The 22,004-nt window shown below is 41.7% G+C and overlaps 1 protein-coding gene across 1 annotated transcript in view; it reads left to right on the top strand.

Annotated features, from left to right (window-relative positions):
• Positions 1–21,672, top strand: part of LOC124254327 — a 45,617-nt gene extending 23,945 nt beyond the window's left edge. The window contains exons 2-3 of the mRNA XM_046688249.1: positions 16,583–16,834; positions 18,166–21,672. Coding sequence (XP_046544205.1) covers positions 16,583–16,834; positions 18,166–18,548 — 635 coding nt within the window. The 3' untranslated portion in view covers positions 18,549–21,672. The remainder of the gene's footprint in view (positions 1–16,582; positions 16,835–18,165) is intronic.
• The last annotated feature ends 332 nt before the right edge of the window (positions 21,673–22,004 follow it).

Below are 22,004 nucleotides of genomic sequence, written 5' to 3'. Positions count from 1 at the left end.
ACTAACAATCACGTATTCTTCATGTTTGGAGTGTGGGTTTGGGAATGGGAGACACGGAAATAGAAAGTGGTTTGATGATCTGGGTGAGGGAAATGACGTGGACTTGGTGTATGTACATGAAGGTGTGGTGGTGTGTAGGGGGAGGGGTGGGTGTCGGTAGTTACTTGAGTAGTAAGGACGGGGTGGGGGCGTTGTGGTACAGGTAGCACTGATGTGGCTGGGTGGCGGTTGTCTGTGTGTGTATGACTGTCTGTGTGTGTGGTGTGTGTCTATGAGTGTATGTGTGTGTGGATGCGTTTGTATCTGTGCGTGTTTGTCTGTGTGTGGCGTGTGTATGACTGTCTGTGTGTGGCGTGTGTATGACTGTCTGTGTGTGGCGTGTGTGTATGACTGTCTGTGTGTGGCGTGTGTGATGTCTGTGTGTGTGGCGTGTGTATGACTGTCTGTGTGTGGCGTGTGTATGACTGTCTCTGTGTGTGGGCGTGTGTATGACTGTCTGTGTGTGGCGTGTGCGTGTGTATGACTGTCTGTGTGGCGTGTGTATGCGTGTGTGTGACTGTCTGTGTGTGGCGTGTGTATGACTGTCTGTGTGTGTGGTGTGTGTATGACTGTCTGTGTGTGGCGTGTGTATGATGACTGTGTCTGTGTGCGTGTGTGTGACTGTCTGTGACTGTCTCTGTGTGTGGCGTGTGTGTGTGTGTGACTGTGTGTATGACTGTCTGTGTGTGTGTGTGTATGACTGTCTGTGTGTGTGTGGTGTGTGTCTGTGAGTGTAAGTTTTGGTGTGTGGATGCGTTTGTGTCTGTGCGTGTTTGTCTCTGTGTGTACGTGTGTATGACTGTCTCTGTGTGTGGTGTGTGTTAGTGTATGTGTGTGTGTTGGTGTGTGGATGCGTTTGTGTCTGTGCGTGTTTGTCTCTGTGTGTGGCGTGTCTGTGAGTGTATGTGTGTACGCGTGTTTCTGCACGTGCGGCTTTGGAATTGTCTACATGGACGTGTGATGGAGGAGTGGGGTGGATGACGTCTGCAACCTCGGGGAAGGTTGGGGTATGTCCGCAAGATGGATGGGTTGTGTTGACGACATACGGTACGGTTGACCGCCTGTGGATCATGTTGATAGTCCAGCATGTGTGGTGGGGTGTGAGAGTGGCGGAGCGTCTTACATCTGAATATATACTACAAGACACGGAACAGTGCTCTGCATCCTCAAGCACTGAGCATTGATCGCAGAGATGGTCCTCCAAAGTTATAGGTGAACTTGTTCGTCTACCCAGTTCAATTTTAGCTTGTGACCAGTCTGATGGCCCCAGCAGAGAAATTTATTTAACAACAAATAATCTCAAAATGTTTTGACAATTTTTAAACTTTTGACAATTTATGGGCTCATTCCTACTTGACAACGGTACAAGAATCTGTATCGAAATGTCGCGAGTGTATACCACTTGTTATCCATAAAGTTTGTAAATATTGGGCTCATAGAAGTCATCCAGGTACTCTACTGGTTCCCCATGCCTGCACTAACACCGGCGTCGTCTCGCTGCCCCGTCAGTATCAACGCACCACGTTAACACCGCGCGGACACGATAGCGAGAGCCGTCTCCTCTTGTGCTAACGTATTCAGTTCCCGCAAGGCAAGCAAGCTCACAGAACATGCCCCAGTGTAAATATATTTCTTGCTTCCTGAAAATGTGTATGGCAACTATCGGAACAATGTAGAGCACGTGTGTTGGTGTAATAGCTTCCTTAGGATACAGCGTTCGCTCATCATCAGGCCATGAGATGGTGTTGGGTGTGTGTATTCAGATGGCGGTAATCACGGCCTGGATAACACACGCGTCACGGCGCCACATGAAAATGTTGCACGGTAGTGCGCACGTCTTGTCGGCGACGTTCCATGAGGGCGCTTCCAGTTGGTGTAGCTCATTATGTTCTCACAGCGTTGCAGGGGACGCCATCACAACCAATTACATCCCCAAATGTAACAACGTAATCAAAAACCATTAAAGGGATCGTGTGGTCAACATGGCTCCCGAGTATGTCTGTCGACCTATGGTTCGACTGATCCAGGTCCGATCTCAATTTCGTGAGATGTTCATACTTGATAGAATACTTTATATGTCGCTGTTTTAGAATCAAGTATATGTATCTCATCAATAATTACAAATGACAAATGCTCGACGGACAGTTTTCACCTTAGAATAACTATCTTACATACTTATAATAAAATATCTTGTTACTTGTAGAAAGATATAGATCAGAACATTATTTTAACATTTTGAAAAAAAGTAAGTTGAACAAAATAGACGTGATGAAAAGGGTATGGATTTTGTTCTCAAGGGGAAGTAACCGGTGTATGACACATCCGGAAATAAGAGAGGAGCATTTTGTCATATTGTGTGGTCTCACCAAAACGAGACTGGGCAACATTTGTTTGACTTGTACAGCTCTTGACCCACTACACGGCTAGCTATAAAAGTCGGCAACAGGGCATCAGAGCGTGGTAATGCCCTGGGCCTGTCCGATCGTTCAGAAACGAACAGGTACTGGAAATACTAGTACCTCCAAGCGACGGCTTCGGTCATCATGGCCGCTTCTACTGCCAGGGATACCACAGACAATTCTCGTGTTTCCTCTATGAGAGAAATGCATTGACACTTAAGCATTTTCTTCTGTGCGTGGAGCGTGGATTTCCCAATGACTGATCCCTTCCCCGAGATTCTCTCCGTCTTGCCGTCTTGGAATGGTTGTTGGGCTTTTCGCTGACCCAGATACTAGTTTCCTAAGAACTATTTAAACGAGTTTGTGTTCACATGTTTTGTTTGCTCGCTTCTACTTCTGGTAGCTTTGAAAAGTCAATTAACAATCAGTGTTTCCGAAATCTAATTTTCTTGGAGTAGTGATTTGTTTTCATATGCCTCGCGGAAGGTAGTTTTTGTGTGATCTAAATACGATTGTGAAATGGCGTGCACAAGGTTACAACGTTTGAATTACTTTGTACAGTAGGCCATTCTTACAAGTTTCGCGAGTACATCGTGTTATGTCTGATGTTCAACATTTCATTCAAGTAATGTTCACCATTATTTTACCTTTAATGCCCAATCGCAAATATTTCGGCAGATAACGGAGAGTGGTTATATCTGCTGTTGACTAAATCCATGTTTTTACTAAATTAAATGAAGAGGTTCGCCATTGATGTTTTTGATTGAAGTCCTGTGCCTGCTACAAGCATTAATTACCAGTCAGGTATTGACTGAATAATGGTATTGCTGACTCGCGCATTTCTCACGAACAAGGTAAACACATCCCTTGGGGCGGGTTACATGAACTATATTTCTCTCAAATGATTAGGTATATATGCTATATTGAGATCTGAGCACACTTAACTAATCAGAAATCAGCATACTCAGCTCTGTAGTGATCGAAGTACATTATACACTTAACTGCCCAGAAAGCTGAGCGTTCGTCAGCCATGTAGTGATCGAAGTACATTGTACACTTAACTGCCCAGTAAGCTGAGCATTCGTCAGCCCTGTAGTGATCGAAGTACATTGTACACTTAACTGCCCAGTAAGCTGAGCATTCGTCAGCCCTGTAGTGATCGAAGTACATTATATACTTAACTGCCCCGAAAGCTGAGCATTCGTCAGCCATGTAGTGATCGAAGTACATTGTACACTTAACTGCCCAGAAAGCTGAGCATTCGTCAGCCCTGTAGTGATCGAAGCACATTGTACACTAGTCTGTCTCACAGTCCCTGAACCACATTAATTTCCGTACTGCCAAGCCCTCTCTGCTCTGGTCTCCCTAGGGCTCCTTTTCAATATAAATGGGCTTGTTTGTTACTATCAAATTATATATATTCAGAGACTAAGCCTTAGTCTAATTGTACACTTACCTGCCCAGAAAGCTGGGCATTCGTCAGCCCTGTAGTGATCGAAGCACACTGTACACTTAACTGCCCAGAAAGCTGAGCATTCGTTAGCCCTGTAGTGATCGAAGTACATTGTACACTTAACTGACCAGAAAGCTGAGCATTCGTCAGCCCTGTAGTGATCGAAGTACATTGTACACTTAACTGCCCAGAAAGCTGAGCGTTCGCCAGCCCTGTAGTGATCGAAGTACATTATACATTTAACTGCCCCGAAAGCTGAGCGTTCGCCAGCCCTGTAGTGATCGAAGTACATTGTACACTTAACTGCCCAGAAAGCTGACCATTTGTCAGCTCTGTAGTGATCGAAGTACATTATACATTTAACTGCCCAGAAAGCTGAGCGTTCGCCAGCCCTGTAGTGATCGAAGTACATTGTATACTTAACTGCCCAGAAAGCTGAGCGTTCGTCAGCCCTGCAGTGATCGAAGTATAATTAACTATCTATAGATCTGAATATTCTCAACCCTGTAGAGGTTGAAGTATACTTAACTGTCCAGAAAGATCTGAGTATGCTTATCTATGTAGAGATCTGAGTATACTTAACTAACTTGAGATCTGAGTAAACTTAATTAACTTGAGATCTGAGTATACTTAACTATCTAGAGATCTGAGTATACTTAATTAACTGGAGATGTGAATATACTTAACTAACTGGAGATATGAGTATACTTAACTATCTAGGGATCTGAGTATACTTAATTAACTGGAGATGTGAATATACTTAACTAACTGGAGATCTGAGTATGCTTAACTACCTAGAGATCTGAGTATACTTAATTAACTGGAGATCTGAGTATACTTAATTAAATGGAGATCTGAGTATACTTAACTATCTAGGGATCTGAGTATACTTAATTAAATGGAGATCTGAGTATACTTAACTATCTAGAGATCTAAGTATACTTAATTAAATGGAGATCTGAGTATACTTAACTATCTAGGGATCTGAGTATACTGAACTAACTTAAGATCTGAGTATACTTAACTAACTGGAGATCTGGGTATACTTTAGTAACTTGAGATCCGTGTATACATAACTATCTAGGGATCTGAGTATACATAACTATCTAGAGATCTGAGTATACTTAACTAACTGGAAATCTGAGATACTTAATTAACTTGAGATCAGAGAATTCTCAGCTATGCATGTGTCTGAGTTACCTCACCTACCCAAAGATGTGAGTATGCTCAGTAATCAAAGAGATGGTTTTGATTCCAACTTTGCACGCACCAACCCCTCTTTAGATTTCAGTCGTGTGCACAGTCAACCTCCTGTCGCCGCATCATCCCATGAATTTATAAAATAAAATAAAATCCTGTAAAGTGTTCATGAAATAGACTGCATTATGGGTTGATCAACCATCAAACACAAAGGGTTATACATACACCCTTTGTCCAGCGAGGCACCCTACGTGTACCGGAAGGGGCTCATATTCATACGCAGTTTATCGGTCGTGTTATGGCCGATTAATGTGCGTAAATAGTTCCCTGAACTGACTCAACGACTTTTACTGTCTTTGTTTTAGGATCCCAACCGTAGCCAACACATCTAATATTTAAACGGGAAATCTATTTTGTGTAGTATTATTGTTCCACTCGACATGTGAGGACAAAATTTAAACACAAAAACTGCATCTCTGACTAAATTTGCATAATATTTCCACAGAATGGGCCATGGGTCATTTCAAGCCTGTACCCCGCTGCTCCATTTGTTTAGGATCAAATCCACGTGACACGCTATTTCCCAAAGACCCACGCAGATGCTGAGTTTCAACCAAATTACATGCAAAGGTTTATTCAACAAAAGACGTTGTTGTTGGAATTATATTACAGATAAAAAGCCGATTTGCATTTCAGGTCTTGCATTGAAGAAGGGAGACAATTTAGCTTTAGAAAAGTGAATCATTGCTTTTTCTTGCCATGCCGGATTTTGTTTATTACATGTATATTTGATGTGGACATATTATATTTTCTTCTGACAAGCAATACCATATTTTCACGGGGTACTATAACAGCAACTTTACGACGGAACTATTTCCAACCAACCGGAACTACTTTCAGCTTGTCCAGACTAAGATTACTGAACAGAAATAGTTCTTTTAAGAAACATATTGGTTTCACTGAGTGACAGAAAATAAAATTTGTAGTTTCAACGGCAAAGATCACTGGACGAAAGGTTACAAAGGAATAAATCTCAACTGACTCACTCACTCTCTCTCTCCCACCCGCACCCACTCACTCGCTCTCTCACTCAGATTTGGTTGATAATTTTATAAGAAGGACACATGGAATGGTATAGTTTGGAAGGAAACCATGCGTTATCATGACAACAAATCTCGAAGCACATATGTTTTGGCAAAGTGTGATGAAACTGTTTCCAAAATGTGTTCGTATGAAAATCCGTTCATTTTTAAGGATGATTTTACGCAAGAAATGTTAATTATTTGCTGATAAGCACTATCCTTAGCGTTCAGCCATCTTGATCACACCGTGTATGCGCAGTTTCCGTGTTAACTGATCGTAACACTGGGTCTTAGAGTAATTATTTGTGGCCGTGTGTCATCAGCTATCTACAATAAAAATCTTAATGAGTGTCTAATTTTAACACGAACCAAGCTTTTTCCGCTTTCTGAAGCTTTTAAAATTCCCCAATTGCGCACAAGTGATATTATCACAAAGACAAATACCGGTTCCCTAACGACATATTGTCACCCCTCTGTCAGAGAGTGATGTATTGAGGCAGACAGTTGCTTTATCTGAATCTTGATAACTCTGAGAGGCTTGAGACTGTATTCTTGATAACTGTTTGAATATGCTGAAGTCGAGATCGGAACTTATTATGACAGACCCGGGGAGTTTCAAGATCTCCGATAAAATCCCATGCGAGGTTTATGATCTGCGTTGAGATTTGTTATCAGGAAAATATGATCTGAGAGTTGGACTGGAATGGGAGTTTTTTCTGTCTTCCCCCTCCTCTCGCCTTTCTCCCCCATCCCCTCACCCCTCCCCTTCTCAGCTCTGCAATCGGCTTCTGTTTGGTACGCGACCAACATCCCCAATATTTTATTACGTTGCCCATCAGTTTATTGCCGCTGCGCTCCGAAAAACGTTTCTGTAGCTTTTGGGATACGTTTTTTAAAGATTATGATACGGTGGAGCATAGTGAGGAATTTGTGAGCAACTTGTTTAGTTACGGAGCAGGCTTATTTGTGCGGGTTTTTCATAAGAAAATTGGCCTTACAGGCTACAGGAAACACCAGACAAACTAGCATTCTCACTTGTCTGCGGGAACTATGTTATTGTCAGTTTTACTAAATGTGAATGCTTAGCTCACCTGAGTAACACACCAAGGTCTTCGTTGTTGCAGGCGAACGCTTTAACTAAAGGACTATCTGTTGCTTACGTAAACCACTGTCCCGATTTGTAATTGTAGTAATGTCTACGAAAATGTTTATTGAAAAGCTTCGGATGATCACGGATTTTATTGCTGATTTCGGAGGCACGGCTCTCCCCTCCCCCACCCACACACACACACCCGAACTAAGTTGTTACCAAGTTATGACACGACATACATCTAACGGATGTTGAGGTTTTAAATCTACTTATCATCTTGACGTAACGCACAATAAATAACAATCACCATGGTAATAATCACAGTAATATGGAAATAATAAAATATACAGATTTATGTCTCGGTGGCCTTTGAGGAGGACGTCACGCCGAAGACCAGGGTTCGATTCCCCACATGGGTACAATGTGTGAAGCCCTTTTCTGGTGTCTCCCGCCCTGATATTGCTGGAATATTGCTAAACGCGGCGTAAAACTAAACTCACTCTTTCTTTGATGAGGAGAAATGGGAAAAAAATGAAACGCTGAGTATTGGCCAGTAACACAGATGAGTTTTGACGACCATGACATAAACCTCCGGCCATTTTAACCATGGAATCTCCTTCTAACAAGCTGGAATATTGGTGCGTGCGGCGTTAAACAACAATCCACCCCAACAATCACATGGATATCAGATCGTATACTTCGACACAATACCGCTGTGTGTGAGGAATTCACTCAACTTTGGGAAGCATTCAGACCATCATATCTGATCTCCGTATCTCTAAAATGAACTAAAACGATAAGTTCCGAATGTAGATAAATGGAATCGCGGGAGTATATAGTGGATATTTTATTCACCCAGCTTGAGCGTCATAGTATGTACACTTTCTGTGTGGGTATTAATTTGTGCAAGTCGAAATTTCAGAATCAAAGAATATTTCTAGAAATATGTCCTGCGATCAGCTCGTGAACAGACGCGTTATTAAGATGTACTGGGTGGTCAGAGATGGCTGCGGGTTCACATGAATGGATGAGTGAGTGACTTTTTAGTTTTACGCCGCTTTTAGCAATGTTCCAGCAATATCACGGCGGGGGACATCAGAAATAGGCTCTATACATTGTACCCATGTGGGGAATCGAACCCGGGCCTTCGGCGTGCCGAGCGAACGCTTTAACCACTAGGCCGCCCCACCGCCCGTCATTAGATCTTTACGCCGAGAGTTTGAATTTGAATAAAAGATCTGGTTTTAAATAGACTGATGTTTTAATCGCGTTTTACGACAGTACAATGCTATGGTTAGCGGACCGTTTCCTGCATGCCCACCCATAACGTCCAAGGTATCATGCAGAATCTGGTGGAAAGCAGAATATATTTTGGCAAGGCATCGTTTCATCGGTTTCATTCAGAAATGTTAAACTTCTGAATAACTACAATAAGAAAGCATGTGCCGTGCTGTAGTACTCGTAAGAAACCAGAGCAAGTAAACAGAAATGGGTTCGTGGCGAAAGGAGGTAACTATTGTAGGATGGAATTTTTACGACAGCTGCCGTATTCCGTCAAAGTTGACGTCAGTTGTCGTGCAACGAAGGTAGGCCGTTGAAGCAAGTGCTTCACTCGCAGCTACATCCGGGGACTTATTAGCGAGCCGCTTGAAGTAAGCAACGACAAACGACTCCGGTGTTGATGAGAATAGATAGACAAATAGGCCAGGAATCTTGTTGTGGTGTTTTGAATAGTAGGACACGCTGTGTACCTTCAGCAAACGTTATGCTCAGGATAAATAGAGTGATATGTTTCTGATATGCACGTCTACGTTTGTTTTTTTTGCTCTGGCTGAGAACAATAACATGACATGTTTACATACAATGATTACAATCCTATCAGATTGAGAATCTAGCCACGTTTCAACTACGTTGGTGGTATAAGTCTGCTAAAAGTATCACAGTCATAGAACCGGATTTCCCGTGAATTATATCCCCATACCTCTCCCCCTTGCACCGGGGATTTATTTACCTGTTTACGCCGATTCTGCAATCGAAATAGCCGTGGATACGCCCGTGTTCATATCAACGAAGTTATGTGTATATTCCGTAAAAGTCTGGAGTAGGGACATTTTCTCACGTTTTTAAGTATCCGGGGCTCTGTTTGGTTCAACACCGGCGGTGTGCATTTCAAATAGGTTCAGAGGAGGCAGGTATCGCTACACGTGATACACATGTCAATCATTGAGATAAACATAGACAAACATGCACTAGAAACACATAAACACTACCAGAGGGTTGCCCGACTAGTCTCTGCCTTGCGCTTGTCTGTAATGGACTCAAGGGTCACGGTTTGGCTCTGAAAACGGTAAAATGCCGCGTTTTTTCTTGCGTTAATGCTGTCATCTTGCAAATGCTAACATTTATGTGTGCACGTTGATATTTTCTAGAATATCAGTTTTCAATTTAAGAGGCGTTTCTCATTCTATGGGAAACATGGAAACGTGTTTCCTATTCCGTAAACAGCCAGGTTACATACACACGAAATATGTATATATTATTCTTTATAAATATTATTAATAGCGTTTGGGGATCTTCTACCGATAATGTGTGTTGTTTCATGCAGACAGCATACAAATGACCAGGCAGATTCGGTGGAAGAATTCGTACGGTCGGGTAAACGTTTTCTTATCTAATATCGCCATGAAATTTCGATTTATTAAAAAGTGCCAGATAGACATCTAAAGTTGCAGGTTTATCGTGAAATAGATTAAAATTGCTTTAAAAGGATGGATTTCAAACACCAGTTTTAAAACACGGCATTTGTTCACACATTTTAGAGCATTACCACGCAACATGTTGACACATAACGAGAGCATGTGTTGCACGTGATCACTGTGATTAGAATCTCGCTGTCTTCAAGGGTGTGTGTCTTCACACTGTTTATATCAGCCAATCATTAGATCTGATGTTAGACGGATGTTTAAACTGGGCTATAATTGACTGTTAAGCATTTGTTCTCTGTTTTTGTTTCACGTTTTATCAGAAAACACAACGGCAGTATGTATGTCTTACTGCATCTGTTATACATCTACTGTGAACGATGCTATTCATTTTATATATGTTTATTCTGAATGACCCCATGTTTGTGACTGTGCGTGAGTGAGTGAGTTGGGTGTGACGTCGCTGCATGATGTGACAGCTTGATGGGAACGAGGTTCGAGTCATTGGTAGCCATAGCCACTTGGACCAGGGCCGATCGTACGCTTACCGCGTGTATGATGAACGGAAATGAGGCAGGTGTTCTAATGAGACACAGACGCTGACGCAACTGTGATTGTGTCTATTTGTGTTACACAGACACAATGAAACGAGGCAGTTATGAGTGAGTGAGTTAAGTTTTACGCCGCACTCAGCAATATTCCATCTATATGGCGTCCGTCTGTAAATAATCGAGTCTGGACCAGACAATCCAGTGATCAACACCATGAGCATCGATGTGCGCAATTGGGAACCGATTACATGTCTCAACCAAGCCAGCGAGCCTGACCACCCAATCCCTATAGCCGCCTCTTACGACAAGCATGGGTTACTGAAGGTTCATACTAACCCGTACCTTCACGGGTGAGGCAGTTGTGACTGTCTGGTGTTATACAGAGTGAATGAGTGAAGTAGACTATCGGATATCCATGTGATTGCTAGGTTTGGATGTTGTTTAAAGCCGCACTCACCAATATTCCAGCTTGCTAGAAAGAGATTCCATGGCTAAAATGGCCGGAGGTTTATATCATGGTCGTCAAAACACATCTGTGTTACTGTGGCCTCCTCAGCGAGTGAGTGAGTGAGTTTAGGGACACCAGAAATGGGCTTCACCCATTGTACCCATGAAGGGAGTCGAACCCGGGTCTTCGGCGTGACGAGCGAACGCTTTAACCACTAGACTACCCAACCGCCCCTGTGTTTTACAGGGACCATGACATATGATAGCTGTATAGTCCGCCCTCAATATAAAGGACACCCGTCACAATTCCATGTACATGTTCGGGGCCCCAGCAGCCGATGTTTGCTGTAAGAGGCGACTGATGGGATCCGGTGGTCTTGGTGTCCAACCTGTTGTTTGACCGCTATTGTATCCCAGTTTTACCGGCCGGTGCTCATGACGTCAATCACTGGACGTTCGGGGCGGACTTTGTTATCTAAAACCCGCCGTCACATGCGGAAATATAGCTGAGTGCAGCTTAAAACAACAAACAGTAATGTAAAGTCCAGCAACATCACGGCGGGGGACACCATAAATCAGCTTCACACCCATGTGGGGATTCGAACCGGGTCTTCGGCGCGACGAGCCAACGCTTTAACCACTAGGCTACCCCACCGCCCCGTAATGTAAAGGAAGAAACGTAATTAGTAGAAGACAAACTATCACCAGCACTGACGTGTCACGGATCATAATCTGCCTGGACTCGAACCCAAAACAAGCAGGTACAGGGACCTTTCAACCACCTACGTATCAAATTTTTCGCACATATTTGCAGTTTGCTTACTTCGAACAATTGCGAGAAACACCATCCATGTATTTTTTGTTCCTGTTCTGCGAAGAGCTCCGTTCCACAAAGACATCGTAACACGATCGTAACTCGATCGTAACACGGTCGTATATGTTAACATTGACGTACAAACGTCGGCGTGCCACGGTCGTCACGGGAACGACGTCGGGGGCATATGCATTGAGACTGTTTTAAATGAATCCACAGAAAGCACAAACAAAATTATACCACTGGAGTAAAAGACGTGTTAAGAATATTCAGACGATGTGTATGATAAAGTATGGGAATAAAGAAAGACGTATATAGTATTACACCTTCCCGTCTCCGGGAATCATGATCGATGGAAAATACAACCAACAATGTCACTTAAGACGTCTGTTATAAATCACAACTTTAAAAACTTGTTATGTTATTAGCGTTAAGAACACAGATTCGCTATAGTCTGAAACAAACCCACCATAATAACCATGGACTATTTTGCTTTGAACGCCGTATATATTTCTATAAGGGATTGCTCGGACAAGACAGGGTAGACACGAAAGCGGCCTCCATAAAAGCCTATTACTGAAAAACGTACTTTGTCTGAGAGAGTGAGATTTACAATGAACAGCAATAAGTATCCGAGACAGCCCGCCCGGTAGAGGGCGCTGCGATGTCTGAAAAGGAACTGATTTTCATGTTCAGGGTCAATTTGAGGAAAGATTAGAAAGACCAACGTTCCAAATGTGGTAGGGTCTTGTGCAAATTGGATTGCTTGGAAGAGGACTTGCTATCTAGGTTCAGACTGTGAATTGTGATCTCCTGTTTTGACAGGGCAAAGAGAATATATGCTAGACTTAAGCGGTGTTTGCCTCCTCGCGGTCTGCCTGGCAGATTGGGAGACTGTTTCTGACTCTCGAAACAAATCTGATGGGTTGATTGGGTAGTGGGTTCAATGATGGCTAAGAAGTTGTGTGTTTGAGAACCATTTTGAAGGAGGCTGGCAAATGCTGTAATGATGTCTAATGTCAGAAGAAGAGTATTGAATGGTGTTTGCGTTTTTGTCAACCTTGAGATGCTGTGTTTGCTCAGACTGTTTTAATGCTAATCTAGTGTTACAGCTAGAAGATGTTCGGGAGAAAGATAACAAGATATTTCTGTATGTTATTGGGTTTTGTGAATGAAACGGAACCATAATATACGTTCCAAAAAATAACCTAATATTGATTTTGAGCATAATTGCACCTATTCACCGATCGATAGGCTGATCTATACTTACAAACAGAATCTTAGATATTGGTTTCCTTCGCCGTGGTGTCGCGTGATCGGAATCTTGAAATTACGTGATATTGGAATGGTAAATTGGAGGACAAATTTAATCCCACCAACTAAATTGACCAGTCCCGCCGAACGGAATATATGGTGCAGTTTACCAGGGACTCGGTCTGGAAGTGAAGTTCCTGCTTGTCTTCGATCAGTCTAGATGGCGCTGTGCTGATGGATTGGCCCTGACAGTGTCTCTTCGCCGTCGGGGTTGCTGGGTTTGAATCCTGCAATGTGAGACGTAAACTTTAAACAGGACCCACTTATTGTCTGATTGTTACAGCTGAATGACGAACAAGTTGACGGGTGTGTGGTGGGGAGGGGAGGGTGTAGAGCTGTATGGTCGTTGAAGGGATGGGAACGGTGGGATTCTGGGAGGGACTGGGATGGGCGTCTGGATGAGGATTGGGTGGGCTAGGGGAGATGCATTATATATGTATTGAAGGGTAGCTTTATGGGTTGATGATTTGCCTCAAGAGAATTTTTTATTTTTATTATTTACGCCCTAAAAGAAATGGGTTGTAAGAATGATGCGTTTGTTTGCGACATTTAACTTGCATGTATGCTTGGCAAACAAATATGAGTGAGAGACGGAGAGGTTTGGGAGAATGAGTGAGTGAATGAGCTGGTCGCTGGGTGAGTGTGGTTAGGTGAGTGAGTGGGTAGGTGGGTGTAGCTGGGTGAGTGGATATACCGCATTAAGCACTATGCCAGAGTTTATACAAACACAGGTGAAGAAAGGCCGAGTCAAGCTATATTGGTCGGATTTCAAAGAATCCTAACATTTAACATTTCAATATGGAGATCAAACGGATAACTATCAGCATTCAAGAGCAGAATCTAGGGTTACCCATGCACCATGGACTGAACGTCTTAATCTCTTGAACCGACGCCTAAATATTCACTGGACAAACAATCGTTTAGCTAAGTGGTCAGCAGCGTCGAACTTGTTTTATCTTAGTTTTATCTTAGTTTTATCCATACCTTAGTCCGGGGAGACCTCATCCATCTCATCGTTGACCGAGACGGTGTCACGTTTCCAAACATTTATGCTAATTCCTGCAACCCCTGAAGTGCTGAGTTTACACTGTAGTCTCGTGTACCGCTAATACACTAATATTTATATTGAATATTAAGATGCTCGGCGCATCCTATCAGTGGGTATATATCGTATTTCGGAAGGGTTTGCCATGATTCGCGGCGCCTTCTGGAGGAGTTATCCGTGGCAGATAACATTACCTATACAGATGGGTTACCATCGGGTGTTTTTGCACGAAGCCTAAAAAACTATTTTTTGTATTACATATATGCTTTCAACGGTTAAGATATTTGGTATAATTTTGTTGTAAGCAAAAAAACCAGATGTAGTGAAGCTGAAAAGTTAATCAAATATTTTTAGATGAAAGGTGAGAATATATAACAGCGGTTATCACATTATACAGCGCTTATCGAAGCTGATATACTGACGGTGTAAATAACGCAACATATCACTTTCACTGTTCGTTTCAATTCCGACGCGCCTATCAGCAACAGGATGTCAGTGTCAGGTTGTCACGTGCGTCACTTCCGGGTCAGTAAGGTCGAGTTTGGTTCACAAAGAGGTTCCACGTTAATCGCTCTTCGATTATGGCTTCGTAGGGACAATTTGAGATAGCTACAGACGGTGAAGATACTATGGAGTGTAAACGAAAGTATGATTCATACGATGCAATGTACACAGTAAGCGATAAAGTTCCGCGTTATAAACATGTATAAACTTTGTAGATTGTTCAATCAATAGACAGTAGACACGGAAGCATTAGACAGTGTAGATGTAGACGTGTATATTGTTTCCTTGTATTTCTGGAATACATTATCAACTGTCAATTAATTTTGCGAAACACTTCCACCCATCTGAGTAGGGTAATCGCATAAGTGAAATGGCGACCGGGCCAACTTGAGTAAACATGTCGCCCTTCCACTCACTCTGTATGGAGAGATGAAATATGGAGCTCCAGTTGGGAAGTAGACAAGCTGTTGAACAAGCAGGGCATCATATTTCCACACAACCTTCTGTTTATTTTTCCTCTGTAATCTTACCGACCGTGAATAAGTAATCGTGTTAAAGCCGCGAGGATAATCCTATTTGTATATAGATCCGCCGAATGGGGTCAAAGGTCGCATTTCTAGACACAGCAAGCTCATAAGATTTCAATTTGATTGGAAACCTGGTGTATTTTCTCAATGAAGCCTAAACAAGCAGATAGTTAACGTTTAACACCCGACATACCTATCATTCAAGGCGTATCGGGTATTAGTTGTGACTTACATCCGAGGAGGGAAAAGGTCACTGTTGTATGTTCCCAATGGCGCTCCATTGATTAGCAATCAATCGTCAGGGCAATGTTCGAGCATGTTTACCTCGTGGCGAAATGACCACCATATCTGAAGTGGATGAGCTGTATATCAAGCTCGTCTATTTTCGGTTAAACTCATCAATTTCATCCGAGACGAACACCCGCCATGTTTCGATTGGCTGTAAACACACTTATCGCTTGTGAAAAGTACACGCCATTCCCCGTCCATTTTAGCTGAAGAACTCGAGATATTTTCACATGGTCGAAGTGCTGTCATTTAAAGCTGGGAAAATCTTGTTGATTTCTGCAATGTACATGGTTTTATTGATTATACGATCCGGCAACGTTCTCCGCTGCAATGTAACTTGTCAGTTTGGACACGGGAAATAAAAGTCGTACTTATCCGATCTTCCAATAAAATCACTTCCCAAAGATCAGAGCCAAATTTAGCACTCTGTGCCTATTAGAGGGTAGTGTGTAGCATATCGTCTGTAATTATTGTATTCATGGTTGGGGCTGTTAAAATAGCCCACAGGGCCCTGGTTAGCTTTCCGCTACCGTGTTGCTCATACCAGGCAACAAATAGTATCGGAAAACACTTCTACTGCAAATACTTCATGGTCATATTTTCTAAGCAACTAGTTCCAACATCCAACATTCCTACAAATACGAGAAGACTTTTTTTCAGAAAATGCAATGTTTACTTTAGTGGCCATTCATTCATTGGGTGAAAAATGAAGTCACATATAAATAATAAAAGACAAACACGACCCATTTTAAGAGTTTAAATAGCGGTTGTGACATCAAGACCAGAAGCACACGTTATGCCAGTGCAAGGCTCGAACACATGACTTTAAAGGAAGTATGTGTAGCGTTCACAGCGACCAACAGGGGGCGCTCAGATACACCGCCATCTTGCAGTGTTCTTGTTACCCAATATGTTACACTAGTTACGTTTCCTTGTGTTTAGGACGGTGGGGTAAGCTATTGGTTAAAGTGTTTGCTGGTTCGGTACTTGGGTAAAAAAGCCCATTTCTGGTGTCACCCGCCGTGATATAGCTGGAATATTGTTAAAAGCGGCGTAAAACCATACTCACTCACTCGCTGTTGATATGGTGCTTCATGTTTTTCTAACTAAAGTTTTTCTATTTGTAGCATCGTTCCGATGCCAGTGCAACACAGAAGAATGTCGAATGGAAGGGGAGACATCTTGCTTCGCGAAAAACTTCTGTTACGTTGAATATCTCCATGATGTTCTGACCAGAGGGTGCATCGACAGCCCAACCCCGCTCAACTGTGGGAATCGGAAGCCCACAAATCTTCCCAACACCCCCTGGCCCGTGATGTACTGCTGTAAAGGTGAAGATTGCAACAGGAACGTCCTGCCAACGTTGCCATCCGATACAGGTAAACCTTTTTTTTCTTTCATAGTGAAGAATTGATATTGGTCCGCACACCGCTTTTCAAAACAAAATTCCCCTCCGATTGCAACCGGTAACGATTATATGCTTCTGCGTCTGTTTGGCCTAAATGTGCGCAAACATTCTTCGCCACGGTCGCGCTCTGTTACGTTCCGGGGAACTTTGTTTTGAACGGTAGTGTAACTGTATAAAGTACGGGGGATTTCAAGCCGAAATACCGTAGTACAAAAAATGCCAGGTGTAAAAAGCGTTGTGCTGTTATTCTATGAATAATATTCTTTGAATGAATATGACGAATATCGGTTATATTTTTTTATAGAGATAGCATGAAAGTGTTTAAAGCATACGTAAAATGTAATGGGCTTCTAGAACTTGATCTTCTCACGGTGGTACACATTTTCCTCTGAAATGTCAAAAATGCATTATATGATGGAAATGATTTGTATAAACCAAATATGCTTGTGTTATATGCTGAAAAAAATTGTTACATGTTTACCATACATTTCATCTATAAAATTGAATATATTACATCATGAAATTAGCCCAGTGGGAGATATTATTGTCAAAATTCCATTCAAATATACATATCAATGATATTAAGCTATTTGAAATTATAATTGTTATCCAAAATCATTTCTTAAGCCGTCATAATAAGTGCATCGTGTGTAAAAAGTACGCGCAAATATATTTCAGTGCCAGAGAATTCGTTTGAGTGTGTGTCATGGTAGCCAAAGACTTTGTCAGAGCATTGTGATGTAGTTTCATTGTGGCGATATCTCCCGGGCGATGTTGCCTGATTGCTTTTTGTGGATGACAAATGAGGACTTCAAACTTATCAGAACACTGTTCGATTTGATAAATTACCCGATTATGTGCAGATTAAATAACTAAATGTGGTGTATCCCATTACATGTATTGAATGGAGGAATGCGTGTTGATGACATGACCTGCTCAATACAAATGTCTCTTTGATGAGGCCTCGATATTGATTTGTGAATTAACATTACACCTCAAACAATATATCAGTCTCCAATACATGTCATCATTAATGTAGTGAGTGAGTGAGTTTAGTTTTACGCCGCACTCAGCAATATTCCAGCTATATGGCGGCGGTCTGTAAATAATCGAGTCTGGACCAGACAATCCAGTGAGCAACATGATGAGCATCGATCTACGCAATTGGGAACCGATGACATGTGTCAACCAAGCCAGCGAGCCTGACCACCCGATCCCGTTAGTCGCCTCTTACGTCATTAATGTAAGTAATCACAATTACATAATCTTGATTCGTTATAACAAGAATTTGTATTTTTACAGAGGAAAAAGAGGTTATCACGCAGAAAACGGAACCGGAAATAGATGAAGCGCCCTCTAGATGCAGTAACCCGGATTCTGATCCATTATTCCGGACTAACGCAGACGGGGCCAAAATCATCAACCCCATCTACATCGCCGTCCCTGTTGCCGGCGTTTGTGTGCTCCTGGCTCTCATTATATTCGCGATGTACTTGTTAAGGAGGAGGAATGACTATTATGAGGGTTATCATTATCATGAACATGTCCCTGCGCTACACCAGAAACAGTGCGACCCTCGGAAGGCCGCGCCCACCACGTGCAGTAGTTGTGGCAAAGTTAACCGATGTACGGACAGCGAACGTTCTTCCTCAGGAAGTGAAACGAAATTGTTTTTGCAGGTTTGAAAGAGATGTGTGTTGTCATCAGTGTGGATCCATTGCTACGAGTAATTTATTGTGAAATATTGAACTGCAGGACAGTTGAGGACGGATGAGTGTGGACGCGTGTGAATGGACGAGATCTCTCGAGAGCATGAACGATACTTCTGAATGATTCGTGTGTATTTGGAGCGTATTGAGACGCGGGGTGTTTGTCACCTGTGAAGAAACACAAAGGAGAGACAATCAGCGCTCAGGACAAAGTGGATCAAGCCAACCGATACACAAATTATGATAATTATGATTATGAATATTAGCTTTAAAATACAGGTCGACGTTTCAAGTAAAGTGTTCTTTAAAATTCCATCACTTTTGTTGGAAACACGAATCAGACCGTATTGGATCGTAAGAAACAAATTTGATCAAATGACTTGAAGAAACTGAAACTGAATTTATTGCCACAATTCTGAAAACAGTGAATGAAGTGCCATAATTTTGTATAGTAACTACTAGGTGCTCTGAATGTTTTATTGTCATCTGTTGACGAAAATGCCATACAGTCTAAGTAAACGAAATCTTTCACATTTGAAACAAAAGATGATATGATGAACATTTCAGCACCGGCGTTCCACGTATTCAAGTGATTTGAAAGAGTGTGTACAAGTTTTGTATCGAACTAATTACTCAATGTACATTACATGAAAGTCTCCATTGTGTATATTTCGCCATTTTCTGTCATGAGGGCAATGTTTATTCCCTCCCGAAACTGAAGATTACACTGCCAGAAATCATTCCAATGTCGTAATGATTTCCTTCACATCGTCTCGGATTCTACCTGTGTAACTGTTTTTGTAAGAGAGCTAAAACTCCAAGGAAGTGTATGAAACACCGGAACCGGAAACACGGTGTGATCCTTACCGGAACCGGAAGTAAGTTTCACATTATGTTTATGGTTATGGTTGATTTCCCCATTGATCGATACCATACCAATTTTCGAAAATATTTTGAAAGGAATGATGTGAAGGAAATCCGAAAACTTATCACAACAATTTTAGCTCAAAGTATTAGTTTGCCTAAAGGCATGCGTTTGCTCAAACAGAACATTGTGGGAAACCTGAAGTTAAAGTTGGAATTCGTGAGCTATTAATTCAACGATGCATTTGTTGAATTAAGCTTTGTCTATTGTTGGCATGGATACTGTCTTTTGAATGTAGTTTTACGGCGCATGAAAGCGTCTATACCTCCTTGCCGATCGTTGTATGCCTATATTTCACCTCTTTATAGCATAGCTTTTTGTGATTAAAATGGTCATATCGAACATATCATTGACAGAAAGTACATCATCATGTTCCCCATCACTGACAGTGCTACAACCTTGTAAATAGTTTCACGGATGTTGTATATATCATCTGTTTGTCAATCGTCATTTTGATACAATATGCGAGTGTTTTGAGAACTGATCTAAAATGTTATGGCAAGCACGTTGGACCATATTTTGGGAGAACATAATATTATGCAGGCAAGTGTAGAATGCGTATTGTATTTAAAACAGAACTAGTAATTAACAGAGTCCGACAGTGAAAGCACTAATTTATAATCTTCCTGACAAGGTGAAAGAAATGTGTTAATGATTCCAGGGTAGAGGTCCCATTGTTCCTCTTTTGGGGACTTTATGAAGGTGAAGGTCGTCTTGTCTGCCCGATGTATTTAGTCTTCATCTTTACACTAACCTCTCCTTGGCATTTTGTTCTCGATACAAGAAATATCAAAACAATTTTGTTGGAAATGTCGAAACGATTTGACAAATTGCCCTCGTTAATAATATTTGGTCTCCGAAAACTTACCCACTGGCGACAGACGAATGATTGTCTGATGTTGTTGAAAGGTTATAGTTATAAAAATACGTGAGCGTAATTGGAAATGTTGTATCGTTTAGACAGTCGCATATATTTCATAACATCTATGCAATCATAAGCTGTCTTTATCTACAGTGCCAGGGTGAAGGTGATCTGTGATGTTTCGGAAAGGCTTTGTGTTTTAGACCCTTTTTCATACCTGTTTACATATTCGAAAGCATGAACGGACTCGAAGACGTCCTTTTAGTGATCAGGCATTATTCATGGAAATAGTTTAATTCAATACAGCAGTTTAGATATGATTTATTTCCGAGATGTTTGCTTGAAACGACTGAATGTTTGCCTTACTAGCGCAGATACAGTTTTACAGGATCGACCATCATTAGAAAAATTGTTTTTTCGTCAAAATTGACTACTTGTTCTAGAAGCACCGTTTATTTGTTTTTAAGTTCCATCGCGCTTGCTTCATCAACATTTTATATGTTGTATAAACATGGAGCGTCAGAGCCGGAATAACCAGTCAGACTACGTCGAAATAGATTCCATTTGGCGTAGAAAAAATACAGTGGTGTATGTTACAAATTTAATGTCTCGTAATATATATGAATAGATTTACTGCCTCAACAGTACTGGTACAAGACGTGATTCAATGAGTCGTGTGCCAACGCCTCTCTTTCATGGTTTGAATTGCCTGTTAAAAATAAACTATTTATGAAACATTGTACGTTATTTAATGCTAAGTAATATCAACTTATCACTTTCAGATTTAAAGGATAAATACGTTATTAATGGTCCTGCTTGCTTCAGAGAATGAAGTCTTTCCAGACATTTAGAATTTGATGTAATCACGATCAGGGGTATTATGGATAACGACTTTATTATCCTTACACAACGTATGAGGACTGCTTCTTTCACCTTTCCGGGGCTGAAGGCGCATCTTGTTGCCCTGCGATTTTGTGTATATATAATAAAGTAGTTATTATTTGTTATGCTACTTTTCATGATTTGTCAGTTCATCTGTTTCTTATTCGGATTTGGACGAAATGATCTGAAATCATTTTCGGGTACCCTGTGATGTCCGTCATTAAGCTGTGGCGCCCCCTGGTGTACATATTCCATAATGTTGTAAATCTCGCATTTTCTCACGTGTCAACGTGAAATTGACATCGCCTAGTGCTACGTGACACACGTGTCTATTTCAGCACTCAATTTCAATGCAACTTGAAGTTGATGCTCACATTTTAAATATTGTTGTATGTATAATGTCATCCTGAAATAAACATAAAATTTGTGTATGTGTGTGTTTTAGTTTCGTATACATTTTTTAATACTGTCGACTGACACGACCAAATTATGGTATGTGGGAATTCATGGAATACTGTCGACACGACCGAATTATGGGATGTGGGAATTCATGGAATACTGTCGACACAACCGAATTATGGGATATGGGGAGTCATGGAATACTGTCGACACGACCGAATTATGGGATGTGGGAGTTCACGGAATACTGTCGACACGACCGAATTATGGGATGTGGGAATTCATGGAATATTGTCGACACGACCGAATTATGGGATGTGGGAATTCATGGAATACTGTCGACACGACCGAATTATGGGATGTG

Source organism: Haliotis rubra, unplaced genomic scaffold, assembly GCF_003918875.1.
Source record: "Haliotis rubra isolate DU_JTF1 unplaced genomic scaffold, ASM391887v1 Scf570, whole genome shotgun sequence".
NCBI lineage: Eukaryota > Metazoa > Mollusca > Gastropoda > Lepetellida > Haliotidae > Haliotis > Haliotis rubra.
The sequence above is the reverse complement of the archived record's forward strand: the minus strand, read 5'-3'. Positions and strand labels throughout refer to the sequence as shown.